General features: G+C 39.5%; 2 protein-coding genes across 7 annotated transcripts in view; both read right to left on the bottom strand.

The window, feature by feature from the left end:
• Nucleotides 1–10,868, bottom strand: part of CEP83 (centrosomal protein 83) — a 34,555-nt gene extending 23,687 nt beyond the window's left edge. For 2 of the 5 annotated variants that reach the window (XM_044454939.1, XM_044454945.1), the window contains exons 1-3: nt 10,015–10,130; nt 4,467–4,727; nt 722–872 (exon numbers count right to left, since the gene is read on the bottom strand). In XM_044454939.1, the coding sequence (XP_044310874.1) occupies nt 722–872; nt 4,467–4,615 (300 nt within the window). In that variant the 5' untranslated portion in view covers nt 4,616–4,727; nt 10,015–10,130. The other 3 variants (XM_044454940.1, XM_044454941.1, XM_044454942.1) reach the window with 3 other exon arrangements.
• Nucleotides 10,869–17,883: 7,015 nt separating this feature from the next.
• TMCC3 (transmembrane and coiled-coil domain family 3) overlaps nt 17,884–20,751 on the bottom strand; it is a 42,225-nt gene continuing 39,357 nt past the window's right edge. For both annotated transcript variants that reach the window (XM_044454947.1, XM_044454946.1), the window contains exon 4: nt 17,884–20,208. In XM_044454947.1, the coding sequence (XP_044310882.1) occupies nt 19,906–20,208 (303 nt within the window). In that variant the 3' untranslated portion in view covers nt 17,884–19,905. The remainder of the gene's footprint in view (nt 20,209–20,751) is intronic.

Here is a 20,751-nt window from a genome sequence, read left to right as displayed (position 1 = left end):
CATGAAATGATATTTTCTTGGCAGCTACAACACAAACAAAAAAAATGATTTCTTAATGTTCTGTTTCAGGGTGGAAATATTCTATTACCTTTTATGTTACATATATTTTTAAAGTAGTAGAACTGGCAATAATCAAAGAAAACATAGGCCTACACCAACTACTGGTATTATATAAAGGTTGTCTGGACAGCTGATGCACTGACTGAAGTGAAAGGAAGCTGAATAAGACTGCAACTGTAAAACCATTTATTTGGGAGTTAACCCCACTAAACTCAGTGGGGTTCACTTCTACTTAGGCAGGATTGCATTGCAAGCTTGTTGCCACAAAGGCTTATATTAACAGTAGATGAAAATTGGTGCAGCATGTATATAGTCTGGCTGCCTAATAAAAGTCCAATGATTAGAGCCAGCATGTTGGACTAGGAATGGAAAGACCCTCCATTCAGCTGTAAGGTTTCTTAGATGCCCTTGGCCAGTCACTAGCTAGATCCAGATCTGACCTTAGAGAGCAGTTCCCTTGCCTCAAGAGAGATTTTTTAAAGAGTTTGCAATACAACATTGAGATCTTATGTCCACAAATTCCATTTCAAAAGTTCAGGTACAGAAGCAAATGACAAAAATGTAAGCTAACAAGTGAATTATGTGGATTAAGACATTGCATATTATCTAAAACCAGAAATCTAATATTCATAGACCCTAGATGAATGAATTATGGCCTCACCTGCATTTTCAATTCTTCTACTTCTCTAGTTTTATCCAATAATTCCCCTTGCAGTTCAGCAAGTAAAAGTTGAAATTTATCATGTACAGTTTGTTTTTCATGTAACAGCTGTTTGAGCTCATTTTGTGATTTTGTATACTCATCCAGTAGCCTGCAAAAAAAAAAAAAAAAAAAAACCCAACAATTTCCATTTTTTTTATTACAGTGTATTCATTTATTTATTTCCTTTTTTTATACTGTCCAATAGCCAAAGCTTCCTGGGTGGTTAACAAAAATTGAGAAACATTTAACATACACAAATATATAATATAAAATTACTTAAAAATTTAAAAAGCCACAATAGTAATTAAATTGGCATAGAAGCACAGCAATTTATTATTTTATTTATTACAAGTATTTATATCCTATCCTTCCACAGAAGCGCTCAGGACAGCTTACATAATATAAAATTCTGAAATAAAATTAAAACTACATTTATTAAAACATTTAATATTGAACATTATAAACAAAAAAGAAAAATAGAAAGTGTGACTGTGAAACAAAAAGAAACAAAAAATCTTAAAATGTCTAAAACCCTTAATTGTTAAAATGATGGTTAAATAAAAAGGTCTTTACCTAGCGCAAGAAGGAGTATAACATCGGCGCCAGGTAGACCTCTCTGGGGAGCACATTTCATAGTCTAGGTGCCACTGTGGAGAAGGCTCTCCTCTGGATAGACACCCTCTGTACTTCCTTCAAGGAGGGTTCCCAGAGCAAGGCCTCCCCCACCAATCTTAAGGGGCATGAGGACATATAGGGAAGGAGGTGATCCTTCAGGTATCCTGGACCTAAGCCGTTTAGGGCTTTATAGGTTAATACCAGCACCTTGAATTGGGCCCGGATTTCAATTGGGAGCCAGTGTAGCTGATAGAGGACCGGCGTTATATGAGAATAACGATCAGGCCCCGACAGCAACCTGGCATCTTTGCTTTGTACCAAATGAAGTATCCAGAACGTTTTCAAGGGCAACCCCATGTAGAGCACATTACAATAATCCAACCAGGAAGTTACCAGGGTATGTATCACAGTCGCTAGACAGTGCAATGGTGCATAATAAAATGAAATATTAAACTGAAGTTTAAAAATTTAATTGTTAATATGCTGGGAGAAAAAAGTCTTCAACTAGCACCAAAAACAACACAAAGAAGGTGCCATACACACCTCTTCAGGGAGCTCATTCCACAACTTGGGTGTCACAACTGAAAAGGCCCTTCTCCTGGTAGCCACCTGCCTTACTTCCTTCGGAAGGAGCCAGAAGATGACCTCAAGGTCTGGGTAGGTACATATGGGATGAGGCAGTCCTTCAGATAACCTGGCCACAAGCCATTTAGGGGCCTGAACTTCAACTGGCAGTCAGTGCGGGTAGAAGAGGACTGGAGTTATATGTTTTCATCAGCCAGTCCCCATTAACAGTCTTGCAGCCCTGTTTTAGATCAGCTGAAGTTTCCAAACCATTTTTAAAGGCACTCCCACATACAGCACATTGCAGTAATCCAAATGAGAGGCAATCAGAGCATTAGATAACTGTAGCTAGCTTCCCTCTATCCAGGTGAGGTCATTGCTGGTGCATCAACTTAAGCTGATAAAAGGTGCACCGGGTCACTGAATCACCTCGTGTCTCAAGTGACAACTTTGGGTCCAGAAGCATCTGCAAATTACAAACCTTGTCCTTTAGGGGGAGCACAGCCCCATCCAGAACCCAACTGACAGATGAACCACCCACTAAAGTACCACCATCTTGCCTAGATTGAGTCTCAGTTGTTAGCCCTCATCCAATCCTTTAATGTGCTCAGACACTGATTCAGAGCAGCCACTGCCTCACCTAGGTTTGATGAAAGAGAGAGGTAGAGCTGAGTGTCATACACATATTGGTAGTACCTCAGTCCATACCTCCAGGTAACATCTACATGAAAGCCCTGAGGGAGGTTAAATAGCATAATTATAAAATAAAAACCTGCAATGGCACAGAGCAATAATTCCCCAGCACCACCTTCTGGAGTTGGTCAGTCAAACAGAAGCAGAATCATTGCAATGCAGTACCTCCTACACCTAATCCAGCCAACCTATCTGGATGGTAATTTTGATACCATGGTCAATGGTATCAGGAGCCACTAACAGTTCCAGGAGAATCAAAAGGATCATACTCCCCCTGTCTTTTGCCCTGCAAAGTTCATCCCACAGGGAGTTTCTATTCCAAAACCAGGCCTGCAACCTGATTGAAATGGATCTAGATAATCTATTTCATTCAAGAGTGCCTGGAAGCTGCTCAGTCACCACTGCTCAAGTACCTTGCCACTGGCCTGTAGGTATTAACATCCTCTGGGTGTTATAGTCTTATGTACATTTACCTGAGAGTACGTTCCACTGAATTCAATGAGACCTACATCTGTGTAGACATGCATATGATTACACCTTTACAGGCTATTTACACAAACTTTACAAAATATGAGAAGATGAAGGAGGTAGAGTAAAGAATAGGAACAAATAGTTTAGCTAAAGAGTTGTTTCTGAAAGAAAATGAATGTTAGGGAAATCAAAAGTTGCATTTAAGGCAGAAGGAATGCTAGAGATCCTGATGCACTTGCAAACAGCGGTCGAAAGTGAACTGAAATGGCGGGAGCTCGCTATTTGCATAACGGGGAAGGGGGTGGGTATTCCACCCAAAATCATAGGCTTAACTAGAGGAACCTTCCCGAACAAGGCACTGAGCAGGCACAGCACCCCATACATGTGTTGCACAGAGACCACAGAGAAGAACAGAGATTTAGAAAGGGAAAGCATATCCATTATTTCAACTGCACAGACATAGCAATCCTTTATCTCCCACATAGGTTTTTTTACTAGCAGAACCAAGGTTGGAAAAAAGCTCTAGCTGTTTCTCTGACACCAGAACAGCAATCTTGGAGATGGGGTAAAAAGGGCATTCCAGGCAGCTACAAGGGGAAGATAAATCCTGATGGCACTGTACCCTCCTTCCATCCCCATTTAAACTGCCACAACAAGACAGCCAATTGTAGAGATAGAAAAGAATGCCTCTGTGCTTCTCCCATTCTGATCTCTGAGGTTAATGGGCATAATCCCATAAATCCTCACTGGATTGTACTATAATGCTTGGTTATACTAAGGATGGCAACTAAGAAGATAATAAAAGTGGGAGCGCAGAGGCATTCTGGGAAGCAGTTTTAACCTCTTGTCCTGCTGAAAACACTATGACACAATGATATGAACAGACACCAAGAATGACTTGTCAGTAGCTATTAATTTTTTCTAAACACAGTAGCTATTAACAGTTTCAATATCCTGAGAAACTAAAGCTCAAGGCACAAAATGGCCTATAAGGGTAATACAATGGCCTCCTGAATCACAACAAGCTGGAGGCTGCTCTTTTTGGCAAACTGCTTTTATGATGTGGCTTAATATACATATTCAGCTATTTTCACAAAGCTACTGTAAATTACTGAACAAATGTTTGCAGTGGTATACGGAATTAGCACATTATTTGTCTCATTAGTTGAAAATCACTGCAACTGGTCCAGTTGCATTGGTTTTCATTTACTGAAGCCATTTCATTACTGAAAGTCAGCATGTGTTCAAAAAGCATAGGCAAATCTTACTCTTTTTTAATTACTCCTTTAATTACTCCAAATCTTACTCCTTTTAATTCTTTTACTAAATGTGAAAAAGAAAGGAAAGAAGCATACTATACCTCGTATGTTCTGCTTTTAGTGTTTGGTAATTGGTTTTATGATGTTCACATCGCATTCTTTCATCAATTAACATTTTTTGCACTTCTGCATGTGAGCCAAGATCACCACTTCCACCCACAGGAGGAAGGACATTTGACAAAGTTTCCATTCTGACTGAATGTTAATGAGATGACAATCAGGTAAAAATGCCGTCAGCACAAGCCTGCCACCGTCATAGAGACCACTTTCTCGCCTGAGGTCATCCCCAGAGACCAAATTACCTGTACAAACAGAAAAGCATCCAATTAACAACAGTTTATTCATACCTAAATGCACTTTGAATCCATATCACAATGCTTCCTTACTTTTCAAACAATGCTTTGCTCAAGAGTCCATTTTTTAATCTGAATTAGTTCTTAAATTGATCTCAGTAAAATTTACTGAAATAAATCAAATATGCTAATATCTGAAAGCACTGTGTATAATTCCCAACTATCTATACTTTTATTATACTATTGAAAGTCATTTTGGAGCTGTTCCTCCAAAACGGCATTTACTCTGAAGCATTATGTGAAAGCCAGATAAACTGATAAAAATGTACCCTGTTTAGTGACAGATGCAACAGTCAATGCAATATTCAACAATTTGACTGCATTGGGTTTCTTGATGGTCCCTGCCATTATTGACATGAATCAAGAGCAGTACCAGAATATCACAGCTCATAATACTGTAAATGAATTCTTTTCTCTTTGTCGGGAGAAAGAAAAATAAACTTTAAATTTTAGAACCTCACACTTTGGCATGGGATAAGTTATATTTGTATTTTAAAACAAGTTGTAAGCATGTTAGCAGGGTAAGCATGTTTATCCTGCTAAGTGGCCTATCAATTTATTAAACAGAGTAAGTCATAAATACTAAATCAATAAACATTGCAGTACATTTTGTCTACTTTAAAAAATTTTGAGAGGGCTTCCAATTGTTTGACAGAAATCTTACACTCGAGATTAAAAATCCAAAAGTTTTACACCCATGATATTGGAAAATAGTAACATGCAAAAACATCCCTATTTAAATAAACAATTATGACACAAGTGTTTACGTTTTATTTGTTATTTACTGTGACTTCTGCATTTAAAAATTATTTTCCAATTATATTATTCATTCTGTAATCATTTATTATTATTAAGCAGCTCTAATTTGGTAAGAAAAATCAAAGATACATTGAAATAACAATTGGTAGTATACTGACATCTTGTGGGAAGTTTTTAAACACTTGAAACTCTGCAAGTAATAATTACTCCAGGGCTACAAAAAGAAACCCCCAAAACAAAACAAAACCACCAATCTCTAGGGAAGAAAACAGAGCATTTGCTGGTATTCTGTAGAATCATGGAATACTAGAGTTGGAAAGGATCCATAAGGCCATCAAGTCCAACTGCCTGCTCCATGCATGTCTGCAAGTTAAACCACCCTGGCTGATCAGCTGCACCTTCCAGTGTGCGACAGCCTTTGACTTCCCTAGGTGATTGATTCCAGGTACTAGTTATTTCATATAGTTCAATCCAATGTTGTGTCATCTGCCCCTACTACTGCTAATACAATATTGCTATTAGTACTGCTGATATACTGCCTAGTATTACTTGGCCAGTAGACAACAATTTAGGAGCATATTTTCCTATACAAATCCCCTTGACCGTAGAGATTTTCTCAAAGGCACTATGCCATGTTCATCTAATTAGGAAAAAAGACACATTCTTGGTTACTGCACCATAACAGTAGGCCCTCTCACCAGACAAAATGTCTTACTCTGTTCATAACTGAATTTTAGCAATATGGTGGAAACCATCTGTTCCAATAGCCTTTACAGAACATTTTTATTTTAACATTTTGGTGGATTTACATGGTATTGAAACCTTGGACATGACAAACTTATGCCTGGAAAAATGAAAAATCCATTTCAACATTTGAAAACAAATTACAATCCCTAATGTGAAAACTTGTCTATAAATAAGAGCATCTGTGCCAGAACACAAAACATTTTGCAGTTGTTCATAATGGAGGTCCTGGAGATTTAACACTTCCCATTAGGTTTATTTCCATATATGCATACATGTGAAGAATGAACACAGCACCCCTCACCCACAGGCTAGGCCAGCTACATCCTGCATAGGTGATAATTTTTAATATATATTTATGCACCTGTATGACAACACAAATTATAATTTGTGTAATTGCATGCAAATACAAAACCACTCAACAAGCATATTATGGAAGTACCAAATGGGGCACAGCTGTCCTTCTTGAGAGGGTGGTGGCTGTGCAACTTCAGGCACTTTTCAATGGAACAGACTATCTAGATCGATTTCAATTGGATTACAGGCCTGGCTTTGGAATAGAGACTGCCTTGGTTGTGCTGTGGAATGACTTTTGTGAAGAGAGTCTGGGGCAGTGTGACTCTGTTGAGTCTCCTGGATCTCTCAGCAGCTTTTGATACCATTAACCACAGTATCCTTCCTAGATAGGCTGGCCAGGTTGGCACTTGGTGGTACCACTTTGTAGAGACCCCATTCCTGCTGAGCTGACCAATTCTAGAAAGTGGTGCTGGAGGACTGTTCCTCTGCGCTATAGCAGTTATGCCATGGGGCGCCGGAGGGCTCAATTCTATCCCCCATGTTATTTAATATCTACATGAAACCACCAGGGGAGGCTATCCATAGGCATGGGCTGAAGTGTCATCAATATGCAGATGACACATTGTTTTTCTTCAAACTCAAGTGAGGAAGTGGCTGTTCTGAACCAGTGCCTGGGCCTGGTAATGGACTGGATGAGGGTCAATACATAGAGACTCAATCAAAACAAGATGGAGGTACTGTTGGTAGGTGGTTCATCTGTCCATTTGGGAAATAGTCAACCTGCCCTGGATGGGGTTGTGCTCCCCTTAAAGGACAGAATTCTTAATATGGGGGTGCTCCTGGTTGCAGAACTGTCACTCAAGTCACAAATGGCCTCAGCGACATGGGCACCCTTTATAAGCTTAGGCTGATTTACCAACTATGAGACAGGCAGAGCCAGGCCATGGTGATCCATGCTCAGGTAACCCCTTGTCTGGATTACTGTAAAGTACTCTATGTGGGGCTGCCTTTGAAAACAGTCCAGAAACTCCAAATGTTTCAAAACAGAGCAGCATGGCTATCAATGAGGAGTGGCTCACAGGACCATATCATACCAGTCCTCTTTCAGCTGCATTGGCTGCCAATTGAAGTTCAGACCCAATTCAGAGTGCTGATGTTAACATTTAAAGCCCTAAATTGTTTGAGGCCAGGTTGTCTGAAGCAATGCCTTGCTCCCTATGTTCCTACCCAGTCCCTAAGATCATCCACAGAGTTCTCCTTAGGAAACAAGCCCCAAAAGACAGGAAGGATGATAACTAGGTAAAACTCCTTCTCAGCAGTTGTATCCCATCTTTGGAACATGCTTTTCAAGGAGGTGTGCCTGGCACCACCAATGTTTTCTTCTCAGCACCAGGTGAAAACCCTTTTTTCCAGTTATTTAAATAGATAAGATCTGTTTTAATTGTTTTATTATATCTGCTGCTATGATGTGCACTGATTTTACCTTAACTGCTATAGGTAATCAACCTTTGTTATATTGGTTTTACTGTTTTTATCTAAATATGATTATTGTATTGTTATGTGTGTTTAAATTTGTAAACTGGCCAGAGACCCCAGTGGGCTATGGGAGGGTATAGAAATGTACCAAACAATAATATATGTTGCTTTAGCATAACCTGTGCTAGCACAACAGCCAAAATTGTTATTTGTATTGGATTAGAATAGTTTATACTAGTGAGAAGGAACTTAAGTTAGCACATAGAATTTGCTGGATACTGAGCACTCACAAAAGAAAACTATGTGGTACCTTAAAGTCTAACACACACTTTCATGGATTCTATTAGCTGATGTAAGCTTCATCCCCAAAACGTTTATACATAATCAATCCGATGTAGCACAACCTTATGCATGACTATTCCTATAAAGTTTAATTGGAGTTAACTCTCAGGTAAGTAGGAACTACAGTCTTAAGGTTAAATTGAACCCCATGCTCAGACCGACTAGCACAGTGGGACTTTTGCTTTTTCCCTGTGTGGAACCCTCAACCAACTGAAAAACTTTCTTCAAGGTCACTGGAGGACTGGAGAAATCACCTCTGCTAATTCCACTAATGGAAACTGTTCCCATGAGTGGAATTATACAGTAGGATCTTCCCTTAGTTGTTAAGATGCCAGAGGACTCTTTTGTCTAGTATCAGCATTGAAGCTAAAAGAGAGACTTTACATTTAATATCCATTTCATTGACTCCATATCTTGCTACAAAAACATCAATATGCATTTATTTGTCTCTTAACAAGCTCTACTGAATCTTGCCTGCACTCAAGTGATCACTTAAGGGCCTCCATTCATCCTTAGCATCTTTCATGCCAGGTATGGTTATTGTAATCAGCATTGCCAAATACAAAATTGAAGTTATTGACCAGAGGTGCTGTGGTTCAATAGATGCTTAAAAGAATATGATCTTTATGAAAGAAGAAAAATCTGCTATCAGTATGGAAATATTGCACTTCGGCTCTTTTAGTATTAGCCACTAAAAACATGATAGGGTTTAGAGAATTAAAATTACATTTTATGGGCTCTTTTTGGCCAACATACCCTGAATTTGGGTGGTGGTAAACACAACATACAGCGATATATATATATATATATATATGAAGAGCTGATCTAATGTAGTGGGCAGTCAATCAAACTAGGGCCAGAGAGATCCCAGACCACAGCCAAGCCCCACCCTACCATGAAGCCTATTGAGAAAACCTAAGCCTATTTCCCAGGGCTTTTGTTACAATAATAGGCCGGGAGGGTATGGGGGGTGGAGAGAACATACATACAGTGCAGGAAATGTGCATTTCTCAGGAGTGTCAGGATTTATTAAACGCCACGTCTCCCATAAAATGATGTCTTCTTCCTCGTAGGAAAGACGCAACGCTCAAGATAAAGCTCCTTACCTTTCGGGAATGAATAACCAGAAAGCAAAGAACTTTATTCTCGCGGTCTGCTGCTTGCTTCCTGAGGAAGGAAATGTCATTCCAGGATCCACTTTAGGTTTTAATACATCCTGGCACTTCTAAGACCTGTTACGCTCCGGCTTATTTGATAAACGGAGCGGGGGAGGGGGCATGCAAAAGGCCACTGTAAGGAATAAAAGCATATAAGTAAACAAGCAGAGGAACGCCAAAGAAGACGTCTCCAGCCGGCAGGCTAGGCAGAGTAGTGAAGCCCTCAGCCACACATGAAGGCAGAATAACTAACCGATCAAGGGTGAAAAAAGAGCCGTGAACCAAATAAGCGGCACTGCCACGACGCGAGCCGCCTCAGATGTTAACTGCCAGCCTGCGCTACGGCCTTCCCTCTCCCCCCTTGTCTGGCTTGCCTACCTACGAGCTCAAGCGTGTTTCGGTTGCTTCGGCTGTTTAAAAATGGCGCCTCAGACCTGATCGCCCCGCCCCTTCGTCCTTACTTTGAGCCCTTCAGGGACCCGTATGCTCCTCTACCTTTCCATTTGGAAGGCTGCAGATGCAGAAGCCCACCGGACACGGGTTTCGCCAGCTTCGGAGCATCACGGGAATGCGGAAGTGCGGCACAATTGGAAGCGTGGCGGGAGGCAGCGCGCGAAGGCGGGAGAGGGCGGGGCTTGTGCCATTACTTGTGGAGCTGCCCCAATAGCAGAAAGGGGGAATGTCGATCGGTCTTGCAGGAGCATTGCTTGGACTTCCCCTTGGATTCCTAAACCGTAATTCTAAGGGCGTTCTTGTCTCCACTTTCCTCCGAGGGAATTCTGTTGCAGTCAGTGCGCTTCCTTCCAGACGAGCAAGCATGCTTAGACTGGGTTGTCCATAGGGTGCATATTACGTTCTGTATAAGTACTCTGCGGACAAACTTGGAGGGAAAGACAAACAGGTATCTTTGTACAACAAGCTATCAGATGCGGGGTTACCGTGGTCGCACGAATAATTGGTTGCTTATCCAAAATGATGAGGTTTTGATCTGATGCAGGGAGATAGTTCTGGTGTTCTACAAGAACGGATTGCTAGCAGCAGAATACTTTATCTGAGTGGACAAGTTAATACCACAGATTGTGCTCCCTCTGTGTTGATGTTCAAGTGCAGATTACACGATGCTTTAAAAGAAGCAAAAACTTGGCATTTTCCTGTTTTTTATAATATAAAATTAAGTATCCACATTGATCCAAGACCTGTACTGGGCCAATCAGAAGTTCACATGGGTAACATTTTGAGATCTCCAGACATCTTCATAAAAGTGGCCGCTTATGACTTGCTAAAAAGGGGAAATGCAAAGCACCGAAGCGTGGCGGGAGAAAATGCAAAACACCGAAGAAGAGGACATATTTACATAAAATGTTCATATGCTAATTGCTATAACAAATCCATATTTAGACATAATTTAAGTGAAATCCAGGGCACCTCAACTGGTGCAGAAGACTGAGTAGGTGACAAGTATTTGTCTTTAAACTGCAGATAGACAGGACAGCTATTCAAAAGGAAGAACAAAATAACTCTCAATAGAGGACTGGTCTCTGTAAACAACAACAACAACACACACACATGGCCTCCCTATACAAGATATTATAAAAAGTGGAGAAGATGGAGAAAAATAAGGGAATGAGAAAAATCTGAATTGCTGGTGAAGTCTGCATATGCAGAATCCCGAGATGGAATGGAAGAGGTGTGCAGGCATTCAAGATAATCTGCAGTTCGTGGAAAGATCTGCAGCTGTCTGCTTTTGCTTTTCATTGCAGAGTTCTTGAAAGCTGCTTTTGTTCTGTAGTGTCTTCCTGCTTTTAAGCAATAAAGAACTAGTTCTCAGGAAAAAAAATCCAATACATGGCATGACTTTTGTTTTCAGATCTCATAAAAAGTAGAACAGTATTATATTAATCAAGGAAGCAGAACAAATACCTTTGTAATTAGAACAACTACCTCTAGAGGGTACTATATCCACAGATATGGGGAAGGGTAGTGCTGTGGTTATGTTTTCCCAAACGGCAAACTGTTGTAGTGATAGTGGGAACCAATGTGTTTTGAGTGGCTACATGGAAGAAACCATTTCTCAGAAATGTCAGCAAAGAATTGAAACCCCCAACACTGCCCTTTCAAAAATCACTTATTTCTTTGTATTTTTAAGTGAACTATGGAAACCTACAGATAACTGGCCCCTGAGCTAATGGAGTGTGCAGGCCAATAGGAGAGAGGCAGGCCATGCAGCAGGAGTGGTGACCATGGGTCGCTAACCGGCAAATGTGTGGCTACAGGACACAAAGACAGAAAGGTAACCTTGAGGTATTCATTAGTGTTGTGTGTTAACAGCCCTCATGAGTTCTTTTCATCAGTCGTTCATGGATAACAAGTATAGTTTGTTAGTGGAGCTGGGTTCAGACAACACGGTAACCTATTTTTTAGCAACTGATGATTCAATGACGAACAATACTTGAATGTGGGTTCTCGTGAAGTCTCAACCGAGATAGTAGAAATAACATAATAGGTTAATCACCAGAAACTGATAGTAGTTTTAAAAACAGTGAGTCATCAATTTAGGATAAAGTTTTGCCATTCCTTGTGACCCCGGCTCTGATATATTTACCATTATTCCATCTTCATTGTCCTGGCACTTAACCGGCACTTCTTTACAAAAAGCTGCTTTCAATACTCATCTAAAAATCACATAAGAACTTCACCTCCTTTCTCTTCCTGTTAATAGCAATCAGACATAGTATATTAGAAAGATTTAGAAAATGGGGCAAGCACCATTCTCAAATGTAACAAGCCTTTAAGGGACATACTGGTTAGAAAGAATGCATCTCTTCTCAGATGACATGAAAACTGCAGGATCATTAAAATATTGAAAATCCACTTTCCTGACTATCATTTAAGTTCAGAAATGGATGCAAGTACATTTAAGATTCCATTTCTGTTTTTTCACACATGAATTTCATCCTACTGGCTTGCAGTTTTAAATTTTAATCAAGGCTTCCATGAAGAAAGCAATATTTATATTTCTACATTAGCAATAGAGAAGCTATAGATCAGCTTCCATGCAAAGTATTTGTACCACATGTTACTAAATGTCCCTATTTACATTAAATAGACAATACATAGCTATACCTGAGTGACACATGTTGGGATTATTAACCTCAGGTCCTAACAGGCAACAATGAAATGGATGCCTTTAGCAGGGAGATACATAAACAACAGGCCAGTATTCAGACACAGTTTAAACAGAAATAGGCACAGCATGTATCTCTATATATGTACTATTTAAAGTGGACTGACAATTATTTTACTAAACCTAGAGAGGAAGCAACAGATGGGGAAATGAAGCAAAATGGAACAGCATGTGGATGATACAGAAGGCTAACTAACTCTGACTGACCAAGTAGGAATCAGGTAGACATGAGAAGATCCAAATCAGGGTGGTGAAAGGAACCAAAATGTAAATTACGTCTTGCCTGAGGTAGTACAGGTAACTGTTAAGAATGTTCTCATGTACCTTGTTTTAAAGGGAAAAATGTGGCTTTTTGTTACCACCATGTTGCTGAAATGTGGTGGTGTGGTGGCAGCAGTTGGCAGCAGTTTTGGGGCCACCAAAAAGGCTGGTGCCAAACTCATGGTGTTAAAAAGTATAATATGAGGGCATGGAATTAGAGAGGGGGAAATGGGGTTCACTGTACTCCCTATAGGTGAATTACTTCTCTAGGGTTCTCAAAGCTAGTTCACCAAGGGTGGCTTGACCCCTCTTGTAGAGGGGCATTTACCCTCTTGTAGAGGTCCCTTGCCTACTGAATAGTAGGTAGGACTTAGCCCCCTTCCTCCTACAATGAAGTCTTCAAAGTTTGTTGAATCAGATTCTGATTCAGAAGAGGAAAAGTGGCCAAAATCTACAGCTGAATTGCCAAGGCCAGTGAACCCAGAGATAAGTCAGGCAGTTGCACTAGATGTTCCTCACACTAGAACAACCTAATTTGCATTAATAGAATGACATAATTGTATACTGCCGTAAATGCCAAAGAGTTAATGTGTCCTGATCACAAGTAAGCATGCATGGAATTTCAGCCCAAGAATATCTACTTGCCTACATATATCTGTTTCTTAGTGTTCTTAGCAGTTATTCTCATGAGAAAGACTTGGTTGTTGTTATTACTACATGACATTTATTCCCGTTTTCTTCCTCATGCAGAGATCCTAAGGTGGCTAGCAACATTCTCCATTTTATCCTCACAACAGCCCTGTGAGCCTGAGAGTTCATGACTGGCCCAAAGTCATCCAGTGAGTATCACGGCTGCGAGGAGATACAAACCTAGGTCTTCTGAGTCCCAGTTCAGCACCCTAGCCATTATGCCACACTGGCTTTCGGAAAATCTCAGTTCCGCCAGGAGATATTTTCAATAAACTGAACATAATACCAATTAAATTTAAAAAACCTTTATTTAAAAAAAGTCAATGGCTCCTTGGGTCAGTCATAATCATCCTATGAAATCTATGGAACACAGTAAATGAATACTAGTACATTTTTATTTGCACAGTGCCACACAAAATGAAAATGGCATGGTTACACTGTTTGTTACATTCACAGACACAAATTTTCCGTTTGGTGCAAATGGTTCAGTAGACTTTTAAATAAACATTTTCACAGTGCCCAGTTGGCAGTACTATACAAAAACAAGAGGAAGGAAAAACAGGCAGGGGTACAAATTAATCTGTCAAATATATGCAATAAATTAAAATTTTACAAAACAGCTCAACCATGCAAACATATGTACAGTGTCTTCAAAATTCATACTAAGATTCTAAACCTGTATTTGTACAGTTCTGTAAACATGCTGCTTGCTTAGTTCAACTTTGTACATCCTCATTCTATAGTCAAATCTCACTGAAAATCAGGTGGACACTGGTATGTGTTATAGTTATTACTGTGAATGGTCTCTTTCTAAGAAGCAGATAAACAAACACAGCCTGATGAAATACATAAATGCATTTAAACTTAAAACTGCAGATGCCTGGTGAGTTAAAACTAAATATAAACATGTTCTGTAATGAAGCAGTAGTGACTATACTTGAGAATTTAAAGTAAAAGCACCATTGAATTGCACAGTAAGACACTATATAACCCCTCTCCCTGGACAGAAAGACAGACAGACAGACAGACAGACAGACAGACAGACAGAGATGATGAGATGTACTCTTATGAATGGAGAATTCGAACAATCAGCTATTACTCATGGAGTGACTTTTGTGGAGTAAGTGTATAGCAGTTGGAAGATGGAGAAGTTTGCCTCAATCTTTTCACTCAAACTAGCTCTGAACAGTACATTTTTACATGTACACCTAAAAACAGTATAAGGATGCAAACACATGCAGGTTTGCAAACAGTAGTTTATTAAAGCTAACATGAGGTCACAAAGTGAGTGCAAAGGGAACATATTCAGAAAAGGTGCTACCGTATTCCAAACGAGTATGCTCTTCACTGACAAACAGAACAGACGAAGGTCTTTCAGTTAGGTTCCTCAGATGTTTTCTGAGGACTTTTGACATGTACAAGCATGTCCTCCAGAGTGATGTAGCTGTATGGATTGTTGTGCCTGTAATGATTAGAACAACACCGCCACCAAGCAAATACATAATATGTAGATGGTACTACTTTCATTTTCACTTTAACACTGAGAAAATAACTTTGTGTTTTGCTTTTTCAAAAAGAACAAGAGGCAACCTGATTCACAAACCGGTTATGACTGGAGGAGGAAAGACTTGATACTGTCTTCCGATAAATATATAAATTAGCATAAGTATAGGTGTAAGTCAAAGTACATGGGTTTCAACCAATTTTTAATTCCATTGGAATAGACTGGATTACATGCAATTACTTTGATGCGAGGAGGATTGTCAATTGCACAGGCCAAAGGCAGCAGGCCAAAATTTTGCAACAAATCCAGCAATATTATGAATACTTCATTCACATGTGCCTTTTCTTAGAACATTATGAAATATAAGCTGCTACCCATCAAAGGGTAGAGTTGGGAAGGTAGGCAAATGGGGCTTTCTCTGCTCCATGAGCTTCAGTGGCTGGAGAGTCTCAAGAAACAGACAAAGGACTCCAGTGCCTTGTCCTCTCCATCTTCAGATGTTATTCTTCTTAACCTTGGTAGGGTCAGTATTAGCTATGGCTGTTCCCAGCATCTACTTACAAACTGTACTTAGCATGAATCTTGCCTCAGTTCCCACTTCCCCCTTATTCCTGTAACCTGGGTTGCAAAGTTGGAAACCTGGTATTTAATAAGAATTATCCCTGCATCCAGTCTTATGGGTCTTAACTCCTGCAGTGCCTTCTCTCAGACTCAGTTATTGCGATTCATTTTCCTGCATTTGGAACACACTCAGACTTTATATTGTGTGCTAAAATGCATAATCCTCATTGCAACAAACCCGCTTCCCCCAAACTGGTATCCTTATATTGTACTGAACTTCAGTTTTTACCTTCAGTGGCCACTATGGCTGGAATTGTGAGAAATTCAGTTCAACAACCCTGGAAATGCCAGGCTGGCGAATGCTAAAATAAATTGAACCCAGGGCTACTGCAGTTAATAATTTTTAAGTTGTGGCCTTAGGTTTTTGTGAAATATGGTAGTAAGTTTAGACCTAACACTTTTGTGCACCTTTGTTTAATGCCTGGACCAAGTCTATGCAATGCCAGTAAGTGCTGAAATGTTGTGTATGTACACAAAAATTAGCAAAGTAATTCTAGCTTATTTCTAGTGATATGTTTTTGGTTGCATACAAACTTAAATGCTTTTAGCATGCTATGTCTGTTCTGCACTGCCAATGTCTACTGTTTCATTATTTAGATTCTAAGCTAATCATTTATTTGCATTACATGACAGTAATGACTGAGTGAACTACATCTGACACAGAAATATTGGCAGTGTACCAAGCTACTTGGGAGAAATATTGAAGGTTAATTTCTTCTGAGCCAAATCTTGATACAACTAAAGACATAATAGATGTCTTGGAATATTTTTTCCTGCTGTGCAGTTTGGCAGATACTGAAAGTTGGATCAAAATCCAAACAAAAATACAGCATTTGGTTGTGGATTTCAGTTAGAAGTTTAGTGCTAAATTGGGTTAGGACTGGCAAAATGAGGCAATGCCAGTTCATCTAAGATTTCAAGAAAACCAATAGCCAGTTATGATAAATAATTTCCCATCCACTGGGATAACTTTTGGAATTAGTCCTTTGAATATGTGAATTGGAAAAAAAAAAAAACAACTCACTGGAGCCTGCCTTCTGCATACGTTCAAGTCTGGCTGCACAAGTGCCATTATCCATTTGTTGAAGATTCAAGTGTAAGCCCCATAGAAATGAATGGTGATTTACAGCAGAAGTACTTGTAGGTTTGCAAGATAATTTATAAGATACAGGAAACAGTATAAAGTCCCACCTTCTTTAAAAGATTAAAGCTGATAACAAGAGAATTCCACATTTTGTAAAACATTTCCCCAAAAACTTCAGATATGCCAGCCTGTAGTACTGTACAGGTAAAACAGTAGAAACAAGAGATTACCATTCACAGACAGGTTAAAAAAATATTAGGAAAAAATATTGGTGTTGCACCTGAGGGAGCGTCCTTGGTTTTAAAAAAGTTATTAATCTAGAACCAGAATTAGACACTTTCTAAGAGAACCACCAGCAGTTTAAAAATAGCATTTAAAGGGGCAAATTGCCTTATGTAATAGATGCATGCAGATAAAGATTTCTGAATCTGGAGCACAATTACTGGTTGAGGGTCTCAAACATCTCTGTTTGAATGTTTACAGTGTCACTGATTTCACTAAAACGTGGGAGCACTGTTTAACCAAAGGAAAAGCAAAATGTTTAAAGGATGCGTCACAAGGCCTTGTAATCAAAACAAGGGAAATCCTTTGAAGGGAAGGGATATGCGAATTCAGGAATAAATCCTGGGGAAACAAGCATCTTTACCCAGAAGGGACTTCATGAGCTGGAAAAAACAAACTGTTTGCATATTACTCCTCAGACAACAGTGCATGTTACAATAACTAATAGTTGTTCATGCAGATCTGAGAACAATTTAGCCATGGTCAAGATACATTATGATGCAAATTATGATTAAGAGACAAACTCCTAGGTAACAAATATAGAAAACAGTCCATGGTGACAATCATACTTGAAAACAAGAATTTCAAAGGAATAAACCATTAGACACAACACAGATTGAGGCACCCAGTGTGGTCCCCTCCTTGTTGAGCTACTTTGGAGTTCTTTGCTCCTTATGCAAAGCATCTGTATAATTAAGACTCAATGCAGGGAAAGGAAATATTACTTTACTGGCAGATTTGCTTAAATATTATGCCTGACAATTACAGAGAGGTTTTACAAAGTTACACAGGGTTCAGTGAGTAACTAAATGTGGAAAGTTTTTAAAAAGTACTCATATTGTCTCCACTGGATTCCTGAAATAGTTCACAATGATTCCTATCTTGTTTCTGTTGTTGGTGCCATCAACAAGTACAGTTCTGACTTTTTAAAGAAAAACATTGCACATATTGATTTTAAACCATATTAAAGTGCTTATGTTACCAGTATTTACATCATAACAATGCTGTTATATTAGTTCCTGAAATTTTGTCAGCTCTCAAGGGATCTTTCTAGATTCAGGACTTTCCCCAGGAGGGCTGCACAGTTTTTATTAAGCCTTCAGTGTGCATCAAAACAGAATTCTTGCAAGTGCTTCCACCGCTGTTTTCCTAGCGTTCAGATCGCTAACCGAACACTGACCCTGATCCTTCCATGATGGGCAAGGTTTTTGCAGTAGCGTGCTGGCAACAGTGCAGTGTTAGCCATTTCCATTCACAAGCAGAAGCCCTCCATCCAGAATTGTCCTAGGAGTCCAGCTCAACAGGACTTTCTCCTACTAAAATAGTCTGAAACAGGGGTGGCAGGTGGCGGGGAGAAACACCATTGTATCTCCCACCTTTTCACCTCCTACCCAATTATCCAAATATCATATACATGAAGTTTTCTTTCAATAGCAACTTCACAGTGATAACGGTGTTCTTGTAGGCTGATCTGAGAATATTACCCTGCTATAGCTAAATGTTGGCAGGAGAGCAGCACTGCTCAGCTTCAGAGGTGGACAGATAGGTTGGTAGGGATATGCTGGGGGGTACAAAACATAAAGAGGGAAAGGGGCAAAAGGGAGTGCACAATATGTGCATCTGAATGGTTGAAAAGTATTTGATATGAAAAGTGAAAACAAACTCGAGAAGAGTTTGGCCCATTTTGTTTCTCTGTGCATCCTGCTTCTCACTGTTCTTTGTGACGCCAGCCACTAGACCATCAAGACAGCCTCTGGAGCAGGGATGCTGTAAAGGCCACATTGTTGTGAGGGCAGTATCCGGGACTCAGAAGAAATTAAAGGGGGCACCCCATTTCTCCCTTTTCCTGCCCGGATGGCTGCCAGGGAAGGAACAGATTGCTTGGCAGAGGTCTGAACAGGTCATTTACAAAAAGCTACTGAAATTAGGCTGGGGGACCAGCCCTTCTTCCAGCTTCTGAAGGAACAAGGACACCTTCTCCCATTTTTCTACATTTCTGGCAAAAAGGAATCTTGTTGGACCACAGAAATCCCCTGCCAAGTACCGATACCCTTATTTGGATGATGCTTTCACAGATCATTATTCATTCAAAAATTGGATCAGCCATTTATATTTTCCAAGCTTATGCAACAAAATCAAGGTGGAATTCAATATTAATTTATAGAGCAAACAAAAATTCTAGGAAGGGTCTCAGTTAATTGTGTACAAAAGTGTTATTAAACTCCACAGTTTCTCACTTTTGAATGTTGATCACTAGGAAAAAGAGGAAATGGGGTTGCCACGTCTGGGAGTATGTTTATCTCACCTTTTGCATTGCTTCATAAGGGCAAGAATAGTTATTGTGTAAAGGTAGGATGATTAGATTCCCATTTATTAAAATGCAGTCTCCCAAATAGGATTGTTGTAACTTACCTATCTTTATGATATCCTCCTACACCCAAGTCTAGTCAATATCAGTTATTTAAGACATGATCATCAGGAGATCAGAGGTGTAGAAAACATGATTGGATTAAGGCAAAAAGATTTACACAGGTTACTAAATAATAATAGGATCACCTTATTCCATACAGCATGACTGATCAGGTGAAAGCACTGCTAAGAGTTATCAGTCTTAACATATTTATACTTAGTAGGAAAAAGTCTTCATTAATCTTTGCAGTTAAGCTGCAAAATTAAAGATTTGGTAGTTTGTTTAGAAGTACTAGAAAGGCTCTGGTGTTGTTGATTCATCTTGGCATGATCATCTTTTCTATGGCACAGACAACTTGATCCCAGTTTTTGCATAAAATTGCAAGAAGAGTTACTGCAAAAAAGGTGCAAATAATATGGAAACGGCTTTTCATCATAGGAGCTACGAATTTTGCTATTGTGGAAACACACACTAGAATGACTGTCATGAAGGCCAAGACTACATTTATACATTTTCCCAGTAGGACTTTGGCATTAACAGTTTCCGACTGCAGTGCTTGCTGTTCCTGCTGGTGGAGCTCCAGCTTAGACACCCGTGTCTGGCAAGATTCCAGTGCTTCCTATTGGCAGAAAATAGCATAAAAGGGATTGGGGAGAAAATAAAAAGAAAAAAGAAAATGGCTTTTATACAAGTAATAGATTTCCATTCCTACCTAATTTATGTGGATCACCCTCATCTCTGCAACTCCTCTGCTCCCCATCCACCACATAAACACCTGCAACTTGGCCTAATCTAACACTTTATGAATCTGATAAAGTGGATACCATTTCATAAAAATGTATCCCATACATGAATTTATTTTTGGATGCTTTAAAATGTTCATATTTTGCTGCAACAGACTATAATAATTACTTCTCTAGAAATAATTTCTCTGGAAGGGGAGATGCAACAGTTCAATTTTGCACAGGCTGGAAAAAAATCAAAGATTGAGAAGTACAAGGTACTTCCTGTTCCCCTGTATCTGCACATGTCTAAAGCTGTTCTTAAATTTGAACTCAAGTCTTTAAGGCCTCAGAGTGGAAGGTATACTCAATGGACCACAGTGGCTAATACCGTGCAAAAATATAACAACACTCTGTTATTTAATATTTAAGACTGGTAC

The sequence above is a fragment of the Varanus komodoensis genome, unplaced genomic scaffold, assembly GCF_004798865.1.
Source record: "Varanus komodoensis strain SLA01 unplaced genomic scaffold, ASM479886v1 scaffold8, whole genome shotgun sequence".
Lineage (NCBI taxonomy): Eukaryota > Metazoa > Chordata > Lepidosauria > Squamata > Varanidae > Varanus > Varanus komodoensis.
This window is presented reverse-complemented; position numbering and strand designations above follow the sequence as displayed.